Source organism: Ursus arctos, unplaced genomic scaffold, assembly GCF_023065955.2.
Source record: "Ursus arctos isolate Adak ecotype North America unplaced genomic scaffold, UrsArc2.0 scaffold_31, whole genome shotgun sequence".
NCBI classification, from domain to species: domain Eukaryota; kingdom Metazoa; phylum Chordata; class Mammalia; order Carnivora; family Ursidae; genus Ursus; species Ursus arctos.
The window spans coordinates 26966142-26991561 of NW_026622997.1; the positions used below are offsets into that span (position 1 = coordinate 26966142).

The 25420-nt window shown below is 47.9% G+C and overlaps 3 protein-coding genes across 4 annotated transcripts; 2 read left to right on the top strand and 1 right to left on the bottom strand.

Moving 5' to 3' along the window:
- Window positions 1-679: 679 nt before the first annotated feature.
- LST1 (leukocyte specific transcript 1) lies at window positions 680-2405 on the top strand. Of its 2 annotated transcripts, none has more exons than XM_044378329.3 (4): window positions 680-750; window positions 1134-1235; window positions 1490-1512; window positions 2038-2405. In XM_044378329.3, exons 1-4 carry the CDS (start codon window positions 741-743, stop codon window positions 2176-2178), a joined length of 276 nt encoding a protein of 91 aa, XP_044234264.1. In that variant the 5' UTR covers window positions 680-740; the 3' UTR covers window positions 2179-2405. The 2 variants fall into 2 exon arrangements, with proteins under 2 accessions (XP_044234264.1, XP_026338275.2); XM_026482490.4 differs by having other exon boundaries at window positions 1982-2196.
- Window positions 2406-2688: 283 nt separating this feature from the next.
- Window positions 2689-6437, bottom strand: NCR3 (natural cytotoxicity triggering receptor 3). Its single transcript, XM_057304880.1, is given in 6 exon segments — window positions 2689-2774; window positions 2777-2785; window positions 2902-3009; window positions 3146-3522; window positions 6232-6337; window positions 6431-6437. Coding segments are annotated over 6 exon segments (693 nt in total).
- A 13671-nt stretch (window positions 6438-20108) lies between these two features.
- AIF1 (allograft inflammatory factor 1) lies at window positions 20109-21907 on the top strand. Its single transcript, XM_026482492.4, has 6 exons — window positions 20109-20260; window positions 20437-20498; window positions 20586-20652; window positions 21007-21048; window positions 21238-21400; window positions 21705-21907. Exons 1-6 carry the CDS (start codon window positions 20236-20238, stop codon window positions 21787-21789), a joined length of 444 nt encoding a protein of 147 aa, XP_026338277.1. The 5' UTR covers window positions 20109-20235; the 3' UTR covers window positions 21790-21907.
- Window positions 21908-25420: the final 3513 nt, after the last annotated feature.

Here is a 25420-nt window from a genome sequence, read left to right on the forward strand (position 1 = left end):
TGCAGCTGGCTCTGGTGGCGTGAAGTCGGTGACACCCCTCGTTGCCCTCAAACAGGAACCAGTGGTTGCAGGGCAGGAAGTGCCTGAAGGGAAGTTATGGGGCCCAGAAACTCCTCCATGCCCCACTTCGGCCCCAGCAGTATCTGTCCGTGGGAAGTAGCTCCCCACACCAGCCAAGCAGGGCCCTGCTTCCCAGAGTGGCTCTGGGCTGAGGGAGGGGCCCTGGCTGCCAGGTAGCACTGGACACCACCCTCCCTGTGTTTCACTGGTCCACACACACACTGGAAACCCTGGTTCCTCCTCCTCCGTCAGCCCCTCACCACAACCTAGAACTACCCAGTGCTGGAGAGGCCCCTATGAACCACCTAGAAAGCCTAGGGCAGAGGAAAGGGGGTATGCTCAGGAGCTCTGGGGTTCAAGGCCAGCTCTGCCACTTCTAGGCTGGACCTCCTTGTAAGAGTCTGGACTTGAGTCTCAGGGTCCTCACCAGGGAAACGGGCACCATAGTACCCTCCGTTGTGGGGATTAGCGATGACGAAGGGAATGTGCCCGGGGCAGAGTTGGCACATCAGTGGGGCTCCTCAGCTCTGGAACGGTTGTAACACAGGGCCCCGCACTTTACAGATGAGGAACTGGAGGCACGTGACTTGGCTCAGGCCAGTTAGCCTCGCAGAGCAGGGCTAGGTTTCCTGACCTCCAGGTCAGTCTTCAGTGCTCGACCTAATGGCAGCTTGTAAGGAATGGAAAGAGGTAAGGTAACCCTCTGCACAGGGAGGGTGGGGGGTGTACAGGGAACAGAGGATAGAAAGCAGTATATGTGCATTCTTGAGTAGATGGCCAGGGGACAGCTGGTGTGGGTGGGCAAGGGACCTCCTGGGGAGACCCAGAGACAGCAGGGATGGCGGTGGGAAGACCCTGAGGGGTGAGAGGTCGTGGGTATGAGTGAGTAACTGGTGAGAGATGGGCACCTCTCGTAGGAGGTCAGGTAACCCGATCTGGGGTGAGGAAGCTGAGTATGTTTTTCTGCCTCTAAAACTGCTGGAGAGCAGGCCTGTGATGCCTATGGCCAACCAGGAGGATGGGGTAAGCCGAAGGGGAAATGGGTCCCTGATACCTACCCCTTTTCCCTGCAGGTCTATGCCCTTACCTATATGGCGGCAGCTTGGGGCTGGGGGGGCTCCTGCTCCTGGCTGTGGTCATTGTGTCAGCCTGTCTGTGTCGGCTCCATCGGAAAGGTGAGCCCCATCGCCCACAGCAATGCCCCGGGTCAGCACACCCACACCCTTTCCTACTGCTTTCCCGGAAGTCCCCATCAGTTCCCACCCTCCCTGGGAGAGGAAGGTGCGAGAGAGGAGAGTGTCCGAACAGAGAGGCCGCAGCTTTGGCCATGTGCTGTGGGAACCACAGAGATGTCAGCAAGGGAGGAAACCCCCTCTGGGGTGGGGGCAGTGCGAGGACAGGGTCTGCTGAACTGATTCTTTTCTTCCAGTGAGGAGGCTGGAGAGGAGCTGGGTGAGTCTGGGGGCTGGGAAACAGGTGATGGGGGCAAGAGGAGGCTGAGGGCTGAGGCGGGTGGAGGCAAGAGAAGCAAGGGAAAGCTGGGGCATGAGAGAGCTGGAGAGGAGGAGAAAAAAGAGGCAGAAAGAGAGAAGTAAGAATGAGAAGAGCTGAGAGAAATGGTGCAGAGAAAGGAAAAAGGAATAAGACAGGAGAAAGAGAGGAAGAAACTAGAGAGACAGAGAGAGAAACGGAGAGCTCGAGAGACACAGGGTAAGAGAAAGAGAGGGAGAGTAAGAGCAACAGAGACCCAGGGAGAAGAGGCAACGAGAGAAGAGTGCAGGGGCTCAGGCCGGTGGAGACAGAGGGCAGGGGGCGCTGAGAAGGCGGTGAGGTACAGGGGGGTGGGCAGCAGTGCGCAGGAAGGACCGGGGGAGGGGGACCCCCTGGAGACCTCCCAGTAGCACCTTCTCCCCGGCCCCAGGCCCAGCTCTCGGAGCAAGAGCAACACTACGCATCTCTGTTGCCCCTGCCCTGCAGCGAGAGGCCCTACCTCAGCCACAGGGAAGGTGCCAACGAGGACCCCAGCACCGACTATGCCTGCATTGCCAAGAACTAAGCCACTGGCGCTCCCCCAGTTGCCCCCCTGAACCCAGGCGGACCCTGTGGTCTACCCAGTAAAAACCGTGTCTCACCACCTTCCGTGTCTCAAGCTTCTCAGTCCAACTCAACTCTGTCCCATTCAACAGGGCCACCATTAAAACTTAAGCGACTTATCTTCCCACCCGTTCTGGGGTCGAGTAGTGATTTCTCAGTTGAAGAAGGGTGTTGAGGAACCCAAGCTCCCCTGAAGGCCAGAAAGAGTACACACACGGGCCTGGCTGGAATGGGGAGTTGACACGGAGGGCCCATCAGATGTGATGCTCCCCATTTCTCAGCAGAATCCACCTCGTCCTCCTGCACCCCAGACAGGTGGAGGTGCTGAGCCCTGGGATGGTGATGGGGCGGGGGGGGGCTCCAGGCGCAGTTACTGGGAAGCTCGCTTCTTGGACCCTTCCAGGCCCGGCTTGGTAGAAGGGAGAGTTAAGAGTCGGGGGACCCCGGAGATGGGCATACTGGGAGTACCTGGAGAATGGAAAAGGAAGTACATGAGACTCTTAAGTAGGCATTAGCAGCAGGGCAGAGGAGGATTTATTGGGGTCTCTTGAAGAGAGTTGGATGCCTGGGGTCTGGAATCACTCATCAGAGGCCGTCTGAGAAGTGGCAGCGTGTTCCAGGTGACGGTGGCCTGCAGGAGAGACGAAAGGAGTTGCTCGTTGCTGGGCGCCACGGCCCTCCTCTTGCTGCCCTCTGTCTCCCCCTCCTCCAGCTCTCTTCCACCGCTGCCCTGGCCCCCTTCCTTACATTTGCCTTGGTAATAGACGGTGCTGCCCATGGCCACACAGATAAAGCCGAAGGCATAGAGTCCAGCCCGAAGGAGGAGGACTGTGCTGGCCCCTAGCCGAGGAGGTCCTGCATGGGGGCGGTAGAAGGAAGGGGGGAAGGGGGCCTAAGGAAGAAGCAGGCCCAGGCCCAGGGAGGGACAGAGAGCAGGGGGCCTCAGGGAAAGACTCCCAGCTTCCAGGAAGAGTGGGGCCTCCCATCTCACCTTTCTCTACCAACAGCAGAGTCCCATTCCCTGTCCCAACACCTAGGCCCAGCACCTCCACCCTGCACACGTAGACTCCAGCATCATAGTCTTGGGTGTCCCAGATGTGCAGCTCAGCCTGATGGTCACAGAGGAAACGGGAAGAGGAAAGAGGGGCCAGGCGGCCCCTGAACTCTGGGGTCCCATTCCTCACTTCCTTCCCTGGGGCCACCTTGTCCCGGTACCACGTGACAGAGCCAATGGCCAATTTCCCTCGGCTGGCATTGAAGGAGCAGGGCAAGAAGGCAGAGGTGCCCTCCTGGGTACGAATCTCAGGGGGCTGGAACACCCAGAGAGCACAGGATCCTGGCAGGCAGAGAGAAGAGCCAGAGAAACACCTCCCCAGTTACAATATAGAGAAAGGAGAAGAGAGCTCGCAGTAGAGTATCCCAGCTCCCCCACCACGGAGAACCCAGAGGAACAAGCATTTTGCTACCTCATGAAACCCCTTCCTCTCCACCAGCCTCATTTCTTAACATTGCTTATTAAATAGTTTTTCAAATCCTTTCCTATACCAACTCTCATCCTCACCCCATCCCATCATTCTCCAGCTACATTCACTAGTAGTGTCTTGCTGAAACTTAACCTGTCCCATTGAAATTGGAGCTAATGAGTGTGGCTGCCTCGTACCTAATAATTAAGTCTATTATTCCAGGTATTATTTTCACACAGTACACCACCCCTGCTACTTTGTTTTCTGTTAAAGAGCATTAACTAATGAAGGTGAAGACATAGCAATAATTGATTGAAATCCTTCTTTAACTCAACCAAATTGATGAATTAAAGCAATTAGTAAAATCTCCTATCAGATTCTCCAGTTCGTGAAATTTACCCGCCGTGCTTCCATTTCAGTGGTTCTCAAGCTTGAGAGCACATCAGAATCACCCGAGTGTCTATTAAAACAGATTCCCGGGCCCGACCCCCCCCCCAAGTTTTTTACTCAGCGGGTTTAGCGTAGGGCCTGCGAATTTGCCCCAGGTTCCCAGCTGAGGCTAAAGCTGCAGGTCTGGAGTCTGCACTGCATTTAGTTCATGGATAGGGCTGATAGTTAACGTCTCTTGGTTAGTTAAAATCAGTTTCACTAAGAAGCTTCCATTTGGGGGCGCCTGGGTGGCACAGCGGTTAGGCGTCTGCCTTCGGCTCAGGGCGTGATCCCGGCGTTGTGGGATCGAGCCCCACATCGGGCTCCTCCGCTATGAGCCTGCTTCTTCCTCTCCCGCTCCCCCTGCTTGTGTTCCCTCTCTCGCTGGCTGTCTCTATCTCTGTCAAATAAATAAATTAAATCTTTAAAAAAAAAAAAAAAAAAAAAGAAGCTTCCATTTGAGTTAATTAGGACTCTCAAACTCCTAATTACATCCAGACCCGAGATAATAAGCCTTGTTTAATAGGCTTATTAAGCTCATCAAATTAAAAATGACCCGTTCAAAAAAATTCACCTCTTCCTCCCTTCAAGCCCTTTACCCTGGTTCTTCAACTTTATCTTCCTGGGATGTGGCTGAGAAGAAAGGACCGCTGAGATGGAAGTTGGGGTGTGACCCTCCCAGTGGGCAACATGGAGAAATGGAGGGAACTGTGAACTGGGGGTTTCCACGTTGCTTTCGCTTCCAGAGGACCCCACCTGCGCCCACTCTCCTTTCCTGGCCACTCCCCTCAGGCTTCAATGTCAGCCTCTCCCATCCTCACTCTTCCCAACCCCTCAGGGTTCTGGGAGAAAGCCCTCTCACCTGGATGGACCATGGTAAAGATGAGCAACAGCATCCGGGTCATGTCAGAGGCTGTTCCAGTTGGCAAGGGGACCTGAGAAGTAAGGTCTGGGTGGAGAAAGAACAACCTACTGCTTGTGGCCAGGCCTTTGGTCACCAGAGGCAGGTGCGGAGCTTCCTATGGCACACAGGACTCACACATCACTTATCGAGAACCTCAGCTGTCTGGGACCTCAGGCACCCCATGCATGCCTCCCTGAGGAGAGAGGATGCTGCTAAGGGCAGTATCTGGGTCATTAGGAGGCGGGGACAACACATGGTCAAGTGGCCCAAGTTTTTTGAGGGGGAGGGTAGGGCTGAGATGACAGCTCACACTAGGGCGGGTGGGTGAGACCAGGATGTGGTTCCCCTACCTCCTGAGGTTCAAGAAGACTAACCCTTTACCCAGAATTAGCCTCCAGGCGCCCTCCTGGGCCCAGAGCTAACCGACTCCCCCCTCTCTTGGCTCAGCAGTGCCCAGGCCCACCCCATCTGTTGCCTTGCCTTTAGGCTGGCCCGCCCCCAGGACTGCTCTAGAAATTCTATCGTGGAGGGGATTAGGAGAAGCAAGCTGATTGGTGGTGGTAGCAGGCGGTTGCTAGGGACTTTGTTTGGAAGCTCATTTGCATAGCAATCGACCTATTTTACTTAGATCGCTTTGACTTGGGTGGTTTGGCCGAGCGAAAGCAACGGCTGGAGGGGTCTGGACTCATTCATATTCAGATCTCCGTTAAAGGAATATACCTCTCGCTGAGGTCTGCTCTACTCATTGTGTTCTGCAAGTACTTGTCGCCCACTGGTAAACCCACTCATCTATTATTTTATTCACTGTTTAGCTAGCATTTCTTGAGAAACTACCAAGTGCCCCTTCCATGAAAAATATTCTTACGGACACAAAGGAAAGACTTTGAGTTCGTGACTCCACGGCTATACAGGGATTGGTACAAGAATACGCCACCCATTCCTGTACATGCGTCACACCTGCACGAGACAGCACAGCACACAGAAGGGGAGGATTACACGAACAATGCCAGGGGAGGCATGCGGCCAGCCCTCACCGCACAGTTCTCTCTGGCTCCTTTTATATTACTGCATCTTTTTCCCTGTGTGTCCCTGTTTCTAGCTCTGTCTCACAGTGTGAAATTCCCATTCTTCACTGCAGTGATCTAAAGTTTTGCTTTGGACAAGCAGCAATGTCATGGTTAAGAATGCTGGCTTGGAGTCAGCCTGGCTTCAAATGCCAGCTCCTTCACAAACTAGTTGTGAGATCTTGAACAAATTATTTAACCTCTCCGAACCACCTACACAAGCACACGCACCGCATCATCTGGGGAGGACTGACTCAGCCGGCCTCCATCCTCTGACCCGAGGGTGTGGAACAGACGTGCCATGGCGAGGCAAGGGCTGCCCCCTGGTGGTCAACGCAGCACGGGGCGACCTGAGACCCCGATGGGTGGTTTTTCCCCGAATGGGCCTTCATTCCAGCCTCTGCCTAGTCCCTCACCTCGCATCGTCCGATCAACAGCCCATGTCCATCCCAAAGAGTCAATGTGGAGGTAACTGTCTCTTCTACTCAACTATGAGAAGCCCAAAGTTTGAGGAGGGAGTAGAGATCATTACCAGTGGAGTGGGGTGTAGGGCTGAACTGGCCTGAAGATAAAGCTCTTTACTCTCACGGTACACACAGGACGCTGCTCCACGCCCCAGGACAATGTGTCTCAGCAGTGAAGTCAGCCTAAGTTGGAGTCCTGGTTCCACTACTCACACATCTGTGAGATGAGAACAACATCTGTCAATTTCCAGACTTCACTGTACTGGATGTTCAGTGTGTGTTAGCCCCCAGTGCCTCCCCAGTCCGGGGCCAGGATGGCAATTGTTAGAGCTGTGCCTGAACTCAGGGATTCCTTGCTCTCTCCATCTCTTGTCTCTACCTAAGATTTCCAATATCCAAAAATGTTGTGGATTCCAAAGATTGTACTTGGATTTTTTTAAGTCCATCTAGAAGAGGGGTGCTTGGGTGGGTCAGTCGTTAAGAGTCTGCCTTCGTCTCAGGTCATGATCCCCGGGTCCTGGGATCGAGCCCCGCATCAGGCTGCCTGCTCAGTGAGCCTGCTCTTCCCTCTCCCTCTGCCTGTTGCTCTCCCTGCTTGTGCTCTTTCTCTCTGTCAAATAAATAAATAAAACCTTAAAAAAAAAAGTCCATCTAGAATAAATCCTGGCATATCTGTAGGTTCAGGGACCGTTTTCAATAGCTCTGAGACTCTGGGGAACTTTAACCTGCAGGATGGGAACTGCTGCACTAATCAGCCCAAGGATGGACTTTTTCAAAAGAAATTTTTACCGGGGACTCAAGAGGAAGGGCAACAAATAAAGAAGTTGTGAAGTGGCTGTGCACCCGTCTTGGGTCTAACTTCTTTATTTATTTATTTTGAAACCAACTTTTTATTTTTTTAAAGATTTTATTTTTAATTAATCTTTACACCCAACATGGGGCTTGAACTCACAACCCCGTGATCAAGACTCACCTGCTCCACCACTGAGCGGGCCAGGTACCCCTCTGGTCTAACTTCTTCAACACCTCACCGTGGGATGCCTTGAGGGTGGTCAGAGCTCAGAGCAGGAAAAGAGGCGAAGAAGGCCCAGAAGGAACTCTGGAATCCCAGCCCAGTGATCCCATCTTATCAGGGGTTTCCTCCTGTGTTGTTAGTGGTGAGATGTGGGTGACTTCTCCTCTGGCCAAGTCCTTATAAACATTTTCAACGAATTAGGGGCCCCCACGTTCCACTTTCAGTCTCTAACCACAGCTTCTCCTCTGAGGCTCACGCATCGGACCTCACCACCTTCCGCCCCCTTGCCGTCACGGTCTAATCTCCCTCACACTCACCAAGAGCAGGCGGCTAACTCTCCAGCTTCCTCTGTAGTTCAACATCTGCCATCTCTCTGGGAGACTTCATGTCTGCATAAATGATATTTTTAAACACTGAAATATAATTATATACAGCAAGATGCAGATCTTTTTTTAAAAAAAAGTCTTTAAGTGCACAGATCTTAAATACACAGTTCAATGTTCTCTGGCAAATCTACACACCCCTGTAAACAACACTGCAAGTGAGATACAGATCATTTCTATCACTCTAGAAAATTCCCCCATGCCTCTTTTTGGTCAGTCCCTTTCCCCTCCCAGAAGCAACCGCTGATTTATACCCCTATAAATGCATACCCCTATATTATACCTCTATTCTTGAACTTGTAATCACATAGTATACACTCTTGTATCCAGCTTCTTTCATTCTGTGTAACGTCTGTGAGACTCATCTCTTGTTGTGTGTATCAGTAGCTTGTTCCTTTTTTTTTTTTTTTTGCTGAGTGGTATTCCATAAAATGGAGGTACCACAGTTTATCCACTCACCGGCTGATGTACAAGTGGGTTGCATGAACAAGTGTTCTCGTACACACCTTACAAATGATTTTTCTTTTTTCTTTCTTTCTTTTCTTTTTTTTTTTTTTAGAGAGAGAGTGTGCACGAGGGGTGGGGAGGGGCAGAGGGAGAGAATCTTCAGCAGACTCCGTGCTGAGCACAGAGCCCGGCTCAGGACTCGATCCCACGACCCTGAGATCATGGTCTGAGCCGAAATCAAGAGTCAGATGCTCAACCGACTGAGCCACCCAGGTGCCCCAATAAATGATTGTTCAATACACTGATTTCACAGTTGCTTTACCTGGTCTACTTCAACCATCACCTTGCTTCCACATGGCCTAAACCTTAGGCCATGTCACCACGGAAGTTGCTCCACTTTGGAACCTTACTGCCCCTTTCCCAGAGAAATAAAAGCAACTGGGCCTGAGTCCCTCCAGACTCCTGTACCCTGTACATGTGCTTTCACATGATTCGGCTGTTGGCAGACTTTTGGGTTCTTTCTCTCTCACTTTCATTCAACAAATGCGAACATCTACCATGGGCTTACCTAGGCAATCCTGTTGTAGCCAGTTTTAACTACTGCTTATTCTCTGTCCAGACTGCAGTCTCTATCTCCATGTCCGTCTACACCTTCACCTGAGGCCTCTTTCTTGGGGTCCAAGTCTGGACTATCTGGCTGTCCTCTAGACATCTCCTCCAGAGTGTTCCACAGGCATTTCAAAATCATCAGCTTCAGCCTCCTAGTCCCCATCTCAGTGCATGGAAGCACAATCCACCCATCAGTTAAGGCAAAAACCTGGGATTTATATTTTTCTGTCTTCTCCCTCAATTCCCCCATGCAAATAATCTCTAAGTCTTGTCCATTCTGCCTCGAAAATATCTCAAGTATCTTTCCACCTGTTAATTGTCGCTGCTAGTTAAGGCCCTCGTCATCTCAGGATGAAATAGCTTCTCTGATGGACGGTGTGGTTTCTTCTCAACATCCATTCCATACCTCCCTCTCCAAGTGTTGGGGCTCATCCATCCATTCAACAATGGTTTTACTCCCACATGCTGACATTCTGCCTCCCTCTCCCCTTCTATCTTTCTTCACCTCTCCCCTTCTCTCTCCTATCTCCCACATCTCTGTCCACGACTCTTTCCTCTCACCATCTTTATTCATATCATTTGTTTCTTCCCTAAGTCTCTACCCACACCCCACATCTGTCCACACATCTTTACCCCCTCCCCCACATCCAGCTGCTTGTTCACTAGTTCATTCATTCAACAAATATTTGGTGAGCACCTTCTGTACGCCAGGCACCTCTCTCTCCATCCCTCTCTTTCTTCCCCCATTTCTCTCCACATCTCTTTCTGCCTCCCCATCTTTCCCTACATTTTCCCAGCACATCTCTTTCTCCCAACCCATCTCTCATTCTCTTTCTCCTCCATTTCTCTCTGGATGGGAGAATGAGTCAAGGCTGGCAAGGCACTTGCCCTCTTCCTCTGGGCGCTGATCGCTCCTTTCCTGAGAAGCTTTCCCGGACTCCACCAAGGCTGGCTGGGACCACTCCCAGTTGCCTTCAGATTCTCTGTGCCAGGTTCTTTACTGAAAAAAACAAAAAAAATTAATCTAAAATATTAAAGGAAAACTTTAACTCACATCCATCAGAAACTGGTAAATCAAACAGGCAATTACGAAAGACAAAGAAGAGTGAAACCAGATAGTTAACAAGCTTGATCTAAGGGAAATATGTAGAATCTTAGAAAAACTAGAAAATATGCATTCTTTTCAGGTACAACATAGACATTTAGAAAAAAGAATCAAAATTATATAGAATACAATTGCTGACCAAGAGCCATGACAATTTAAGAGCAGTAACAAAGAATATTTATTATATGCTTAGAAAAAATTTTAGATGTTTTCTAATGTATTTTGAAACTTTAGAAACTTACCTCTAAATAATTCAAATGTTAAAGAAAATATAATAATAGAATTTAAAATATTTTGAACTGAACAATAGTAAAAATCCTGCCTGTTTAAACTGTTGAGAGCTCCTTGCTCTGCGGGGAGCCTGCTTCTCCCTCTGCCTCCCCCCCTTCATGCTCTCTCTCTCTCTCAAATAAATAAATAAATCTTAAAAAAAAAAAAAAAAGAGGGGGCGCCTGGGTGGCTCAGATGGTTAAGCATCTGCCTTCAGGGGTGCCTGGGTGGCTCAGCCCTTAAGTGTCTGCCTTCAGCTCAGGTCATGATCCCAGGGTCCTGGGATCCAGCCCCGCGTTGGGCTCCCTGCTTGGTGGGAAGCCTGCTTCTCCCTCTCACAATCCCCTTACTTGTGTTCCCTCTCTCGCTGTCTCTCTCTGTCAAATAAATCAATAAAATCTTAAAAAAAAAAAAAAAGAAGTATCTGCCTTCAGCTCAGGTCATGATCTCCAGGTGCTGGGATCAAGCCCTCGGTCTGGCACCCAGCTCAGCAGGGAGTCTGCTTCTCCCTCTCCCTCTGCCTCTCCCCCTGCTTGTACTCTCTCTGCCTCTCTCTCTCTCTCTCTCTCATGAATAAATAAAATCCTTAAAATAAATAAATAAAATAAAAAAGAGAAAGAAAAAGTTTGAAAGTCATTGAGTTGGACAGGTATTTCAAGAAATTAGAAAAAGAGGGGTGCCTGGGTGGCTCAGTCACTTGAGTGTCTGCCTTCGGGTGAGGTCATGATCCCGGAGTCCTGAGATGGAGTCTTGCATCGGCCTCCTTGCTCAGCAGGGAGGCTGCTTCTCCCTCTGGCTGCTGCTCCGTGCTGCTCTCCACATGTGTGCGTGCATGCGCTCTCTCTCTCTCTCTCTGATAGGTAGATAGATAGATAGATAGATAAATAAATAAATAAATAAATAAGGTATTTAAAAAAAAGAAATTAGAAAAAGAGCACAGAGTAATCATAAAAAATTAAGGAGGAAAATAATAAAGATATTTTTAGAAATTAATGAAATAAAAAAGAAACAATAGAGCAGGAAACGTTTTTAAGTATTTATTACATATTTACAGAGACTAGTAATATTAAAAATCTCTGACCAAATTGATTATGCAAAAAGGAAAAGGGGAGAAAAGGCAAACACACACAAAAATAAATAATTTAAAGGGAATATAATGTCAGATACAGTAAATATTTACAGCACAAATTTTGATAAGATGAATAATTTTCTTTTTTTAAGATTTTATTTTTTTATTTGCGAGAGAGAGAGAGAATGAGTGGGGAGAGGGACAGAGGGAGAGGGAGAAGCAGGCTCCCTGCTGAACAGGGAGCCCCAAGCAGGGCTCCATCACAGGACCCCAGGATCAGGACTTAGCCAAAGGCGGACAGTTAACCAACTGAGCCACCCAGGTGCCCCAAGATGAATAATTTTCTAGAAAAATATATGACCACAGTGACTAAAGAAAAAATGAAAAGCCTGATATACCTATAACCACTAAAGAAATTCAATCAGTTGTTTAAAATTTAGCCATCAATGGAGTGCCTGGCTGGCTCAGTTGGAAGAGCACATGATTCTTTTTTTCTTTTTTTTAAGATTTTATTTTATTATTTATTTGACAGAGATAGAGACAGCCAGCGAGAGAGGGAACACAAGCAGGGGGAGTGGGAGAGGAAGAAGCAGGCTCATAGCGGAGGAGCCTGATGTGGGGCTTGATCCCAGAATGCCGGGATCACGCCCTGAGCCGAAGGCAGACGCTTAACCGCTGTGCCACCCAGGCGCCCCAGAGCACATGATTCTTGATCTCAGGGTCTTGAGTTCAAGCCCCACATCAGGCGTAGAGATTACTTAAATAAATAAATAAACTTAGAAAAAAATTAGCCATCAAAAAAAAATCACCAAGCCCAGGTAGTAATGAAACCTTTAAGACAGATCATTCCAATCATATAAAGATTGTTCTAGTGATCTAGAAACAGGAAAAGTTTCTCAACTTATTTCATGAGATTAATGTAATCTCGATACAAAAGGCAGGTAAGGGCAATCTGAGAAAGTAAAAATTATGAAACAATTTCACTCATGAACATAGATGTGAGAAAAAAAAGACCTTAATAAAAATATTAACAGGGGTGCTTGGATGGCTCAGATGGCTAAGCGTCTGCCTTCAGCTCAGGTCATGATCCCAGGATCCTGGGATGGAATCCTGCATCAGGCTTCCTGCTCAGCGGGGGGTTTGCATCTCCCTCTGTCTCTGCCCCTCCCCCTTGCTCGCACCCTCTCTCTCTCTCTCTTGCAAATAAATAAAATCTTTTTAAAAAAGAGAAAGAGGAAAATATTTCACTACAGTCATTTATGATTTTAAAAATTACGAATGTGTGTCTTTATTCTCCCATGAAATTTAGTGTTCATTTTTGAAATAGTTTTGTAGTTTTCTTCTATGGCTTTTCTCCTGTTCCCATTCATACCCTTTCGTGATCCACCATCTGTTCACTGAGTACTTGCGTTTCTGATATATGTCCTTCCTTCGCTGCTAAAAGGCTACATCAAGTTTTGTTGCTTTTCAATTCATGATGGAATTTTGAGCTACCATTTCCATCAGCTTTTGGCAGTGTATTTCTGGTGTGTTGTCATCTGTCAGTAAATTGGGTTGCTCTTTTTTTTTTTTTAATTTAAATTCAATTTAGTTAACATACAGTGTATTATTAGTTTCAGAGGTTGAATTTAGTGATTCATCAGTTGTACATAACACCCAGTGCTCATTGTATCAGTGCCCTCCTTAATGCCCATCACCCAGTTACCCAAACCCCTCACCCACCTCCCCTCCAGCAACCCTGTTTGTTCCTTATAGTTAAGAGTCTCTTATGGTTTGCCTCCCTCTCTGTTTTTATCTTTTTTTATTTTTCCTTCCCTTCCCCTACGTTCATCTGTTTTGTTTCTTAATTCCACATATGAGTGAAATCATATGGTATTTGTCTTTCTCTCAGCATAATACTTATTTCCTTTAGCTTAATTCCCTCTAGTTCCATCCACGTCATTGCAAATGGCAAGATTTTGTGTTGCTCTTTTTTACCTTTTTCTCATAGTTAATCAAACAGAATCTCTGTTCATTTCTTTTTTTCTTTTTCTTTTTCTTTTTTTAAATAAACTCTAACAAGCATGGGGCATGCTCTACCAACTGAGCCAGGCAGGCGTCTTTTTTTTAATTTTTTTTTTTTTAAGATTTCATTTATTTATTTGAGAGAGAGAGTGAGCGAGAGAGAAAACATGAGCACGGGGAGCAGCAGAGGCATAGGGAGACACAGACTTCCTGCTGAGCAGGGAGCCCAATGTGGGACTCAATCCCAGGGTCCTGGAATCATGACCTGAGCCCAAGGCAAACGCTTAACTGACTGAGCCGCCCAGGCGCCCCTTGCTAGGACTTTCTGAGACGTGCCACCTCTGGGTCCTTTTGGGCACTTCGAAACATTCTCTCTCCACCTGTACCAGTCCATGAATGCATTTGGTCAGCCCTGAGCTCAGCTTCTCCTTCTGGGGCTGAGGCCTTTCCTCCCAGGAGGGAATACTTGCTTTTTTTTTTTTTTTTTAAGATTTTATTTATTTATTTGACAGAGAGACAGCGAGAGAGGGAACACGAGCAGGGGGAGTGGGAGAGGGAGAAGCAGGCTTCCCGCTGAGCAGGGAGCCCCATGCAGGGCCCGATCCCAGGATCCTGGGATTATGACCCCTGCAGCCAAAGGCAGACCCTTAAGGAAGGACCCACCCAGGCGCCCCAGAATATTTGCTTTTTTCAGAGCTGACACTTGGACCCTCCCTCTCTCCCTGATCTTCCCTGAGGCACTGCTGGGGACTGTTTGATGTGGAATCTGGGCACACAAACACTGAACTGGGAGTCTGTAGGTATGCTGTGTCTCCTAGCGTCAGTGAAAATGTAGCGTGCATGCCTCTGTGTGTGTGTGTGTGACCAATCTCCTTATTGCTGGATATGGTTTCCAGGAGACAAGAGGTGGAATTTAGGAGTAAACTGCAGCTATGCTTCCCTCAAAGCCCTACAAGGAGACGTGTTGTTGTTTTTTTAAGATTTTATTTATTTATTTATTTATTTTAAAGGTTTTATTTATTTATTTATTTGTCGGAAAAGAGAGCGCACGCACAAGCTGGAGGAGCTTAAGCGGGCTTCCCACTGAGCAAGGAGCCCGATGCGGGACACAATCCCAGGACTCTGCAATCACGACCAGAGCCAAAGGCAGACACTTAACTGACTGAGCCACCCAGGTGCCTAAAAAGACATCCTACAAAAGAAAAGTCTCTCAACAAGGCCAATGCTTCTCCGCCTTGCTTCAGGGAGAGCATCTTGTTAACCAAGCTCCCGAGTCCGGTGCGCGCCTACACCAGGAAGCCCTTCTGCCCATTTACGGTGAGACATAAAGCTTCAGAAATCCATTTCTTCCCAGCCCCTGCACTCCCTTATATACACACGTATGCACACTGTATCAGTCCGAGTCCCAACAGGAAACAGCACCCTCAAATTAGGCTAATTTGAGGGCACCTGGGGGGTTCAGTCTGTTGGGCATCTGCCTTCGGCTCAGGTCATGATCCTGGAGTCCCAGGACTGAGCCCGCATGGGGCTCCCTGCTCAACAGGGAGTCTGCTTCTCCCTCTGCCCCTCCCCCCCCACGCTCGTTCTCTCTCTCTCTCTTCCTCTCAAATAAAGAAAATCTTTAAAAAAAATTTTTTTTAATTAGGCTAACTTGAGGAGCTAGTTTATTTACAAAGGTGAGTGGAGTATAGTGGAATCCCAAGGGATATTGCCACCCCAGGTCCAAAGGAATGAGGCGAGAAAGAGATTACAGCAGGGATTCTTACTCATTTTGTATCACAGATGTCTTTGGCATTCTAGTAAAGCATAAAATAAAAAAATATATATATATATAACAAAGTAAACCAATCACATTGAATTCCAGTTACGAAAATAGTAATAAAAAGTTGTAAGAGAGGGGCACCTGGCTGGCTCAGTCAGACGAGCACACGACTCTTGATCTCAGGGTTGTGAGTTTGAGCCCCACGTTGGGTTAGAGATTACTAAAAATAACTAACTAACTTCCAAAAAAAGTTGCAATAGAATAAATCATGTACTTTATTACCACATTATATAAAAGACAAAACATGTAAAATACAGGCAAGGGGTGCTTGGGTGACTCAGTTGCTTAAGCGTCTGCCTTCGGCTCAGGTCATGATCCCAGGGTCCTGGGATTAAGCCCTGCACCCTGCTCCACGGGGAGCCTGCTTCTCCCTCTCCCTCTGCAGCTCCCCCTGCTTGTGCTAGCGTTTACTTTAAAAAAATTATAGAAGTGGATAAAGCTTTCTGTACTCAAATGGACAGTATTATTTACAATAATGGAAAAATAACTTCATTAGTGATATAGTTAGGGCGCCTGGCTGGCTCAGTCAGTAGAACGTTTGATTCTTGATCTCGGGGCCATGAATTTGAGCCCCGCCACGTGGGGGGTAGAGTTCACTTAAAACACAGGCATGTAGAAGTTAGATTTTAATAAATAAAGACACATCAGTGCGAACTATATTATTGCTTGGCTTGAACAAGAACTTTAAACGGGGGGGCCCCCTGGCTGGCTTAGTTGGAAGAGCATGCAACTTTTGGTCTCAGGGCGGAGAGTTCGAGCCACACGTTGGGCACAGAGATCACTTAAATAAATAAACTTAAAAAAAAAAAAAAAGAACTTTAAACTGTGATGTGGTTTTTTTACAAAAAACACATGTAATGTTGAATATGAGAAAAGGATGTACATTTTTTCCTTTCCAAGTTCATGGACCCCCTGACATCTCCTGGGCTACTGAAACCAGGAAAAAGAACTTTGCAGTGCAGGTCGCCTGCAGAGAGGCCTCTAAGTGCAGGTTTTGGCCAGCCTGAGGTGACCTCATGGGAAGGGAGCCAGAGGAACGGACACCCGCAGCTTAATGCCCTCCCTCCTGCTGTTTTCCTGCAGGCTCTCCCAACAGCCAAAACCAGCCGGAAGCCAGAGGTGCCCTTGATGCGCTCTGTGCAGGTTAGCCTCCTGCGGCAGAGAGCAGAGTGGGAGAGGGAAAGTGGAGGGGTGAACAAGACACAGACACCAAGTTTTCTGGCCCATGTATGCTTTCCCCGTAAGCACACTCCGCGGGGCCTAATTCTAAGCAGCAGTGCTCCCCAAGGGCATGGAATCATAACAAGGGCCCTTAGCAACACGGTGCAGGTTCCATAGGGATTCTAATCTCATGGGGTTCTTCTAGCGGGTCATTTCTTGAGCCAGCTCAGCGTTGTCACCCTGACTGCTTGGCTGGACACTAACACCTCTGGCCTCCATGACTCCTCCTTTTCTTCTTCCTCCAAGGCTGACCAGCCCTATCACCCACTAACCCATGCTTAAACTACGCTGACACCTTCAGCGTGGGTTCAGCAAGCCCCACAGGCTCGGCAGGCTCCTTTGCTTTAGGGCAATGGCTCTCACACTTGACCACATATCAGAAGCACCTGAAGCACTTGTTAAAAAGCTATTGTCAGGGGCGCCTGGGTGGCACAGCGGTTGAGCATCTGCCTTCGCTCAGGGTGTGATCCCGGCGTTATGGGATCGAGCCCCACATCAGGCTCCTCTGCTGTGAGCCTGTTTCTTCCTCTCCTGCTCCCCCTGCTTGTGTTCCCTCTCTCGCTGGCTGTCTCTATCTTTGTCGAATAAATAAATAAAATCTTAAGAAAAAAAAAAAAAAGCTATTGTCAGGCCCCACCCCCAGAGTTTCTGATTCAGTAGGTCTGGGGTGAGGCCCAACCAGGTACATTTCTACCATGCTTCACATAATGCTGCTGGAAGGGCCACTCAGAGAGAGCCACTGTTTTAAGGAGCTTCTGCGTATCTCTGCTCAGATCTAGATTTTGCAGCCTGTCAGAGAGCTATCTACTTCCCTTATCTCTGTGTGTTCTCCTGGATTCCTCGAAGCTGCCTTCTAATGCACCCCCGCAGCCCCGTTCCCACCCTTGCCCAGAAGCCCCCCCTCCCCTTCACCCCTACCACAAGGAGCCAGCCTTCTCTATGACCGTGGGGGCTGAGCCCCTGAGCCTGGGTGGGCGATGTCTTCTTGTATGTCTGTTCTTCACAGTCTTTCCCCACGTCTGTGTTTAGGCTGGGTTTTGTTCTCCACCCTTTCGTCCTTCTAGATCCTCTTGCTCTTCACTTCTGTCCCGCGTCACAGCAGCTATCACTTTATCCCAGGAAGTTACTCTGAGCATCTAAGCTCTATTCCACTATGGTAGTCTGCCAAACCATCCCTGATGGAAAGAACAGTCTGAGAGGCAGCCTCACCCCGAATACAGGCCAGAGCCTTCCCAATGGCCTGTAAGGCCCTACACAATCCGGCCTCATCTCCTGCCTGTTTTCCCTCATACACCTGGCTCCAGCTACACTGGCCATCCTGCTGCTTCACAAATACTCCAGATATCCAGACATGTTCTCACCTCCGGATCTTTGCACCTGCCTGAAACGCTCCTCTCTCATATAGCCACATGGCTTATTTCCATACCTTCTTGAAAATGTTTTTTAATATTTTATTTTTAAGTAATCTCTACACCCAGCATGGGGTTTGAATTTACAATCCCAAGATCAAAAGTCACATGCTGCACTGACTGAGCCAGCCAGATATCCCCCTACTTGAAATCTTTGCTCAAATATTTTCTCAGAGAAGCGTTTCTGATCACCTCCTCCAAAACTGCAGTCCAGGGTGCTTGGGTAGCTCAGTCGGTTAAGCATCTGACTTCAGCTCAGATCATGATCTCGGGGTCCTGGGATCAAGTCCCCCCACAGGTTCCCTGTTCAGCTTATCCCTCTCCTGATCCCTCTGCCCCGCCCCAGCTCATGCTCTCTCTCTCTCTCAAATAAATAAATAAAATATTTAAAAATAATTTTAAAAATCTAATTAAAACTGCAGTCTACCACAGCACTTCCTGTCCCCCTTCCCTACTTTGTTTTTCTGCATAGGTACTTGCCGCCTTTAATATGTTTATTATTTTTAGAATTTTTTAAGTAAACTCTATATCCAACATGGGGCTTGAACCCCAAGATCAAGAGTCACATGCTCCACTGACTGAGCCAGCCAGGCACCCCAATATGTTTGTTTTTATGGTCTGTCTTCTGCAGTTAGACTGTCCATGAGGACAAGAATTGACATTTGTTTGGGGCGCCTGGGTGGCTCAGTCGTTAAGCGTCTGCCTTGGGCTCAGGGTGTGATCCCGGCGTTCTGGGATCGAGCCCCACATCAGGCTCCTCCGCTGGGAGCCTGCTTCTTCCTCTCCCACTCCCCCTGCTTGGGTTCCCTCTCTCTCTGGCTGTCTCTCTCTCTGTCAAACAAATAAATAAAATCTTTTAAAAAAATTGACATTTGTTCGGATCACTGAGGTGGCATATAGTATGCACTTGATATTTCTTTGTGGAATGAATGTATGAATAAAGAAATGAATTCCCCCCACTAGGCACTGAGACCTGAGTGTATGGTTGCAGCTTTCTCTGAAAGGGGAGAGGCAGCTACAGCAAAGGGAAGTCCAGAATTCAGAGTTCACCCCAGCATCTCCCCCCACCTGCATGGGTCAGGGAGAGGGCAGTGAGAAGTGAATACTCCCAGCTGCAGAAGGGGAAGTAAGGTGAAGGAGAGAGGAGAAGGGAAGGTGTCTCCATCGATGCTGGGGTAGAGTGGGTGGAGCTCTGCGTGGGGAGTTTGTTTTTATTTTATTTATGTATTTATTTAAGATGTATTTATTTGTTTGAGAGAGTGAGGGGGGGCAAAGAGAGAGAGAGAATCTCAAGTCTCTTTTAGCACACTCCCCACTGATCTGGGAGCCCCCTCCAGGGCTAGATCTCACAATCCTGAGAAACCAAGAGTCAATCAACCGACGGAACCACCCAGGCAGCCCTGGGTAGGGAGTTTGAACAAAAATGTCTCAGTGAGGGTAAGGGGCCAGGCTTACTTCCGCTGGAAGCAACTACCCATACAACAACAACAAAAAAGGAAAAAGGATACATGTGGGGGAAACATTTATTAGAGGCTACTTACCCACTCTATTGAACCCATGGTGACTGGCACGGAATCACACACACACACACACACACACACACACACACGCTCCTAACGTTGGCTTCATGCCCTGGCTCTTGTGTCCACATATGCTGTCTCTAGCACCACTTTCAGTTCCTCCAAAGAATCTACTTAAATTCTTGAATTCCTGAGCTCTGCAGATTTCACTAAATATTTCAAGGGAGATAAGCTGAGGGGTTACATTGCACATCCTGAGGTGAACGAATACACTTCATGTGTTAGGCATGGCCATATTTCCAAGTGCCGCTGTGGAGCTGCCAGACTGGGGGTGAAGCTTCTCTCCCTTTCCGACCCTCCACCATCTTGCCATCCTTTTAGATCTGCCAGTAGCCTTCAGATTTTTCTCTCACCGACAGCATAGAAAAGTCCAGTCAGCCCTTCCTCGGCTGTGTATCCAAACCTGCGTGCCCAGACTCAGGACACACAACAAAATGCAAGCCTTAAGATTTATCTGACCCTCTGGACCTGTTCAAAGACCATTTATTTGTTCCTGAGAGTAAATACCCCTCCCCCACACCTCCAGTGGCTTCTTTCTTTCCTGCACAGACTGGGCTCTCCCTAAGAGGAATTTGGGAGAATGTTAGTTTCTCATCTCAATCCTAGAGCCACCAGTCCCTTCCTCCTAGGGTGCTCGCGTCAGCAGAAGCTGAGGGGGAAGTGAGGCCTGGGACTGGAGGAGGAGGGAATGAGGGGAAAGGGGAAGTTTAGGAGGGAGGCCTCAGAGGAGGCTGATGGCAGAGGAGAACCGGCAGACAGACAGAGCACCAGCTCGGTCTCTATCCACCTATCTACCGGTCTCTCCATCAACATCCGCTGAGCTATGAGCCAAACCAGGGATTTACAGGGTAGGGAAGGCAGAAGAGGCAGAGCCTAAAACGGGAGCAAGGAGATGGACAGACCTGGGCAGGGCTAGGAGGTGGTGAGCTGGCCTAGGAGGGCAGAATTGTGATGACCCAGGGCCGGTATGGGGAAAGAAGGGGAATGGAGCGGGGTAAGGAAACATTAACCTTTGTGCCCTCAGGAGGAAAATCCTTCGGGATGCTGAAGGCCCAGCAGGAAGCCAGACTTGAAGAAATCAACAAGGTAAAAGGAAGATCTAAGGGGGCAGGGCCTGGGGGGAGGGGCCCCTGGACCAAGGGACCTATCCTGGCTCTTGCTTTCTCCCCACAGCAATTCCTGGATGATCCCAAATATAGCAGTGACGACGATCTGCCCTCCAAACTGGAAACCTTCAAGAGTGAGGGGAAAACCGTAGGGGTAGAGGGGGAGTGGGGAGGGTAGGATTTCCTCAAGAACAGAGACGGACCGCAGAGACGCAGTCTACATGTGTGGTGGGAAAAAGGGAGGCTGCCTCTATTGTTCCCCCTGGTTGCAGTCTCTTTCCATGGGCTGCCCCTCTCAGCACCCTCCCAGGTTCCCTACACCTTAACAGGGCCCCTCAACCCAACCCACACTTCCTCTGCCTGCCCCACCTCCCGCTTCCACATCTTCCCCACCTAGCGCTTGGCACCCTTCTCTCACTCCCCTGCCCTGCCCCTGCCTGGGACCCTCCAGCCAGCACTTACCCTATCTGCTTTCTCCCCTCACCCAGAGAAATACATGGAGTTTGACCTGAATGGAAACGGAGATATCGGTGAGAAAAGGGTGATGGCGGAGTGTGCAGACCCAGGAAGAGGGAGGTCTCTCCTGCCGTCCTCCCTTCCTGGTGGTTTGGGAGAGGGCCCAGCTACCAGAATAGGAGGGACTAGAATGGGAATGGGAAGGTGAAGACAGAGAGAGAGAGAGGGGCTCCCCTCTTCTCACCCCCTTCCTCTGCCTCTAGATATCATGTCCCTGAAGCGGATGCTGGAGAAACTTGGGGTCCCCAAGACCCACCTGGAGCTCAAGAAATTAATCAGGGAGGTGTCCGGCAGCTCTGGGGAAACTTTCAGCTACTCTGACTTCCTCAAGATGATGCTGGGCAAGAGATCTGCCATCCTAAAAATGTGAGGGTCCACTGCCAACCTTTCCTATGCTTACCCGTTTTCTCCTCAACCCTACCCCCATCCCCAGGCTCACCTGCACATTACTTAGCCTCCATTTCTTCTCTCCTTTGAGGGACACTTCCAAGTTCCTATCCCTATCCATTGTTCTGGTCCCTACAACCCCCAGCACAGCCAACCCTGCTCTTCTTTCTCTTCCTCCCACCATAATAACCCCTGTCGTCTTCCAGACTTTCACAGCAGCCTTAGATTTATTCTCTTGAGAAGACTGTCCCCTGATCCCTCTGTCTCTTCCTATCTCAACCAGGATCCTGATGTACGAGGAGAAAGCGAGAGAACAGGAGAAGCCAGCAGGTCCCCCAGCCAAGAAAAATATCTCTGAGTTGCCCTGATTTGTGCTAGGGTAGATGTGGTGGGATTGGTGGGGCTTCTAATGACCCCAACATGGAAAAAGGACACAGAATTGTGAGCCAGAGGTACACTAAATTAAATAAAACTATCCTTCTCCAGATCAAGTCAGCTTGGTCTCTGTTTGGGGGAAATTTTTTTTCCTGGGTTTGGGAAGAAGTGAAGCATCTTTGAGGGAAGGGCAGCAAAGATTTGCTCATATGAGCAATCCATCCACAATTCTGTAATGTGTCAACTACAACAGATGGTTTTGTGTTTCAAGGGAGATTCCAGATATATGATACCCTTGATCTCAAGGAATTTAGATGGGACAAAAGACATGTACAGACAAAAAAAATATCACCCAAGCCCATGGGGAAGAGCAAGGGTTATCTTCTTTTTTTTTTTTTTAGATTTTACTTTTTAAAAGTAATCTCTACACCCAATGTGAGGTTCCAACTCACAACCCCAAGATCAAGAGTCACACGCTCTTTTGACTGAGCCAGCCAGGCGCCCCGAGCAACGATTATCTTGAACCAATGTTCTCCATCATTAGTCTTTGTTACCTAACAAATCACTAAGCCTCTCTGAGTCTTTCACCTGAAAGTGGGGATAGTATGATCTACCTCACAGCGCCCGACATATCATAAGCCCTCAGTAATGTTTAAAACTTGAATGGATGTGTGGATAGATGGATGGATAAAAGAACTGATGTTATTGAATAAAGGATTCACAAAACTATAACGTCTGATTAAAGTTAAGCATTAAATGAGTCATTGAGGTCTTTTGGGGGGACAAGCTGCAGAAACTGAGTCTAACGAAGGGAAAGGGGACTTCTATTTGGAGGATATTGAGAACAGATACTGGGGATTCAGAATACTTGGATGGCAGAAAGGATTAAAAAGCAAATCCCAGGGAAGGAAGGAACCTCAGAGTTCCCAAGCCTTCAGTGAGGCTATTCCTGGACCTTTCCCTCAACAGGTCCAGATGAGTTAACTCTAGCAATTCCCAGTATCTGGGCACTATTTCAGATTTCCTGACTTTCTGGGAAGGGGTAATCCAATTAGCCCAGCTTGTTTCATGTACTGAGGACAGAATGTTGGTTCTTCCCAGTGGTGAAGACAGGTTGGCCTCCTAAAGAGTGCTACAGTAACTGTATGGGGCTTCAGATGAGGAAGAGATCACCGGAAGTTGGATAAAATATCTGAACATAACAAAATCAACAGCTAAACTTATTAAGCACCCACTGTATACCATCCTAAATGCTTTCTGTGTACTAATTCTCCTAATCTTTGCAACAACCCTGGTGACACCAAGGAGGATACAAAGGAGCTGGAGCTTAAATAGTTCATCCATTCAAGATAAATAAATTGGGTTCTATTCACACATCAGACGATTATTATACAGCTACAAGAATGAACAAACCACAACTACATGCAACAATGTGAATGAACTTCCTCAACACAATTTGAGCAAAAGAAAACAGACACAGGAGAACCCTTACTGTACAGTTCCATCTGTATTAAGTACAAAAATGAGTAAAACTAATATATGTTGTTATAAGTCAGGATAGTAGTCTTGGGGGAGAGCAGTGACTGGAAGAGGCCCTCTAGCAGCTTCCATGGCACTAATTAAGGTTTTATTTTTGGCAACATGTTCTGCTCAGTTTGTGAAAATTCATGAGATAGATAGATAGATAGATAGATAGATATAATATGCTTTGATAAAAAGACTTAAAAAATCATTTATTGGTTGGGGGGGCTGGGTGGCTCAGTTGATTAAGCATTTGCCTTCAGCTTAGGTCATGAGCCCAGGCTCCTGGGATCAAGCACCAAGTTGAGCTCTGCTCAGTAAGGAGCCTGCTTCTTCCTCTGCCTGCCCCTCCCCCTGCTCCTGTGCTCTCTCTCTCTCTCTCTTTCTCTCTCTCTCTAACAAATAAATGAAATCTTTAAAAAAAAATAAAAATCATTTCTTGGGCATCAATCTTGTGCCATTCTAGGTGCTTGGGATATAAGAATCAACAAAACAAAGATCCTTGCCATTGTGAAGTTTACGTTCTGTTGTGGGAAATGGTATGGGAAGAGGACAGACAACAAACAATAAATATAATTTAAAATTTATATGATGTTAGAAGAAGAAGTAGAGCAGGTTAAAGGGGATCAGGGGTAACAGGATGGTCAGGGAAGATTACTATTTTGAATGAGTAATCAGGGTAGGCCTTATTGAGAAGACGAACGACACCGAACAAAGACCTCATGGAGGTGAAGGAGTGAGGGACGTGGGTTTCTGTGTGAAGAATCAACTTGGCACAGAGGGGAGGGGGGTGGGGGAATGGGATAGGCTGGTGATGGGTAGTAAGGAGGGCACATATTGCATGGTGCACTGGGTGTTATACGCAACTAATGAATCATCGAACTTTACATCAAAAACCAGGGATGTACTGTATGGTGACTAACATAATATAATAAAAAAATTATAATAAAAAAAAGAAAAAGAATCAACTTGGCAGAGGAAAGAGAAGCAAAAGGGCTCCAAGGTGAGACATGCCTGGCAGAAATAGGGAAAGTGATAAAATTAGGGAGCCACGTAATTTAGGGTTTTGTAGGCCACTCTAAGGACTTTGAGAGAAACTGAGAGGCATTGTAGGACTTTGAGCAAGGGAGTCCTTTGCGGTCTCCTTTGAGAAAAGGCCCACTCTGGCTGCAGCGCAGAGAACAGGCAGTAGGGCTAGAGGTAGACTAAAGACAAGTTAGGAGGCTGTCGCTGTAACCCAGGTGAGAGATCAAGGTGGAAGCAGCATAAGCGAATTGGCTGGATTCTGGATATTTTCTCATGACAGGAGTTCCTGTCTGCTTGAAAGTGGGGAGCGAAATAAAGAAGGGAGTCCATGAGGATTCCAGGGTTTTGGGCTTAACTATAATTTTTAAATTGCCATCAGCTGAAATGATGAAGGCTGTGGAGAAAACAAATTTTGAGGGTCTGGAGAACAAATGTTCGGTGTTGGACATACCGAATTTGAAATGATCTGTTAGATAATCAAGAGGAGATGTCAAGTACATAGCTGTACTTGTACTCCAAGTCTGGAGTTTGGGAGAGAGGTCTGCAGTGAAGATATGCATTTGGGAGTCATCAGCACATAAATGCTATTTCACGTCATGAGACTGATGTCCTTGACACACTCATGCTGGGTAAAAGATTGGGGTGAAGGCTTGACTGGAGTTGGTTTAAGAATGAATGACAGGAGGGAATTGGTGACAGTAAGTATGGATAACTCTTCCAAGAAATTTTGCTGTGGTAGGTGACCAGGGAGAGGGGGACAAGAAAATAATTTTGAATGCTTAAGAACTGAAGTCATCTCAACTATCTCAATGTGCCTCAGGATAAAATTCTTATCGGATAGTTGCTAATTTTTCTGCTCTCATTTTCCATAATGGACAGGTAGACTCTTAATTTAGTCACACCAGCTGAGGCACGGGTCCCTAAGACCATGCCTCTGCTCATCAGTTCACTGGGCCTGAGCTGTGCACCCTCTCCTCAAACTTGGCTAAATACTAACTAGTGCTTCACATTTATTAATAAGATCCACGTTTTTCTAGAATCATTTCTGAACCTCCCCAGGCAGGATCTGATTTTATT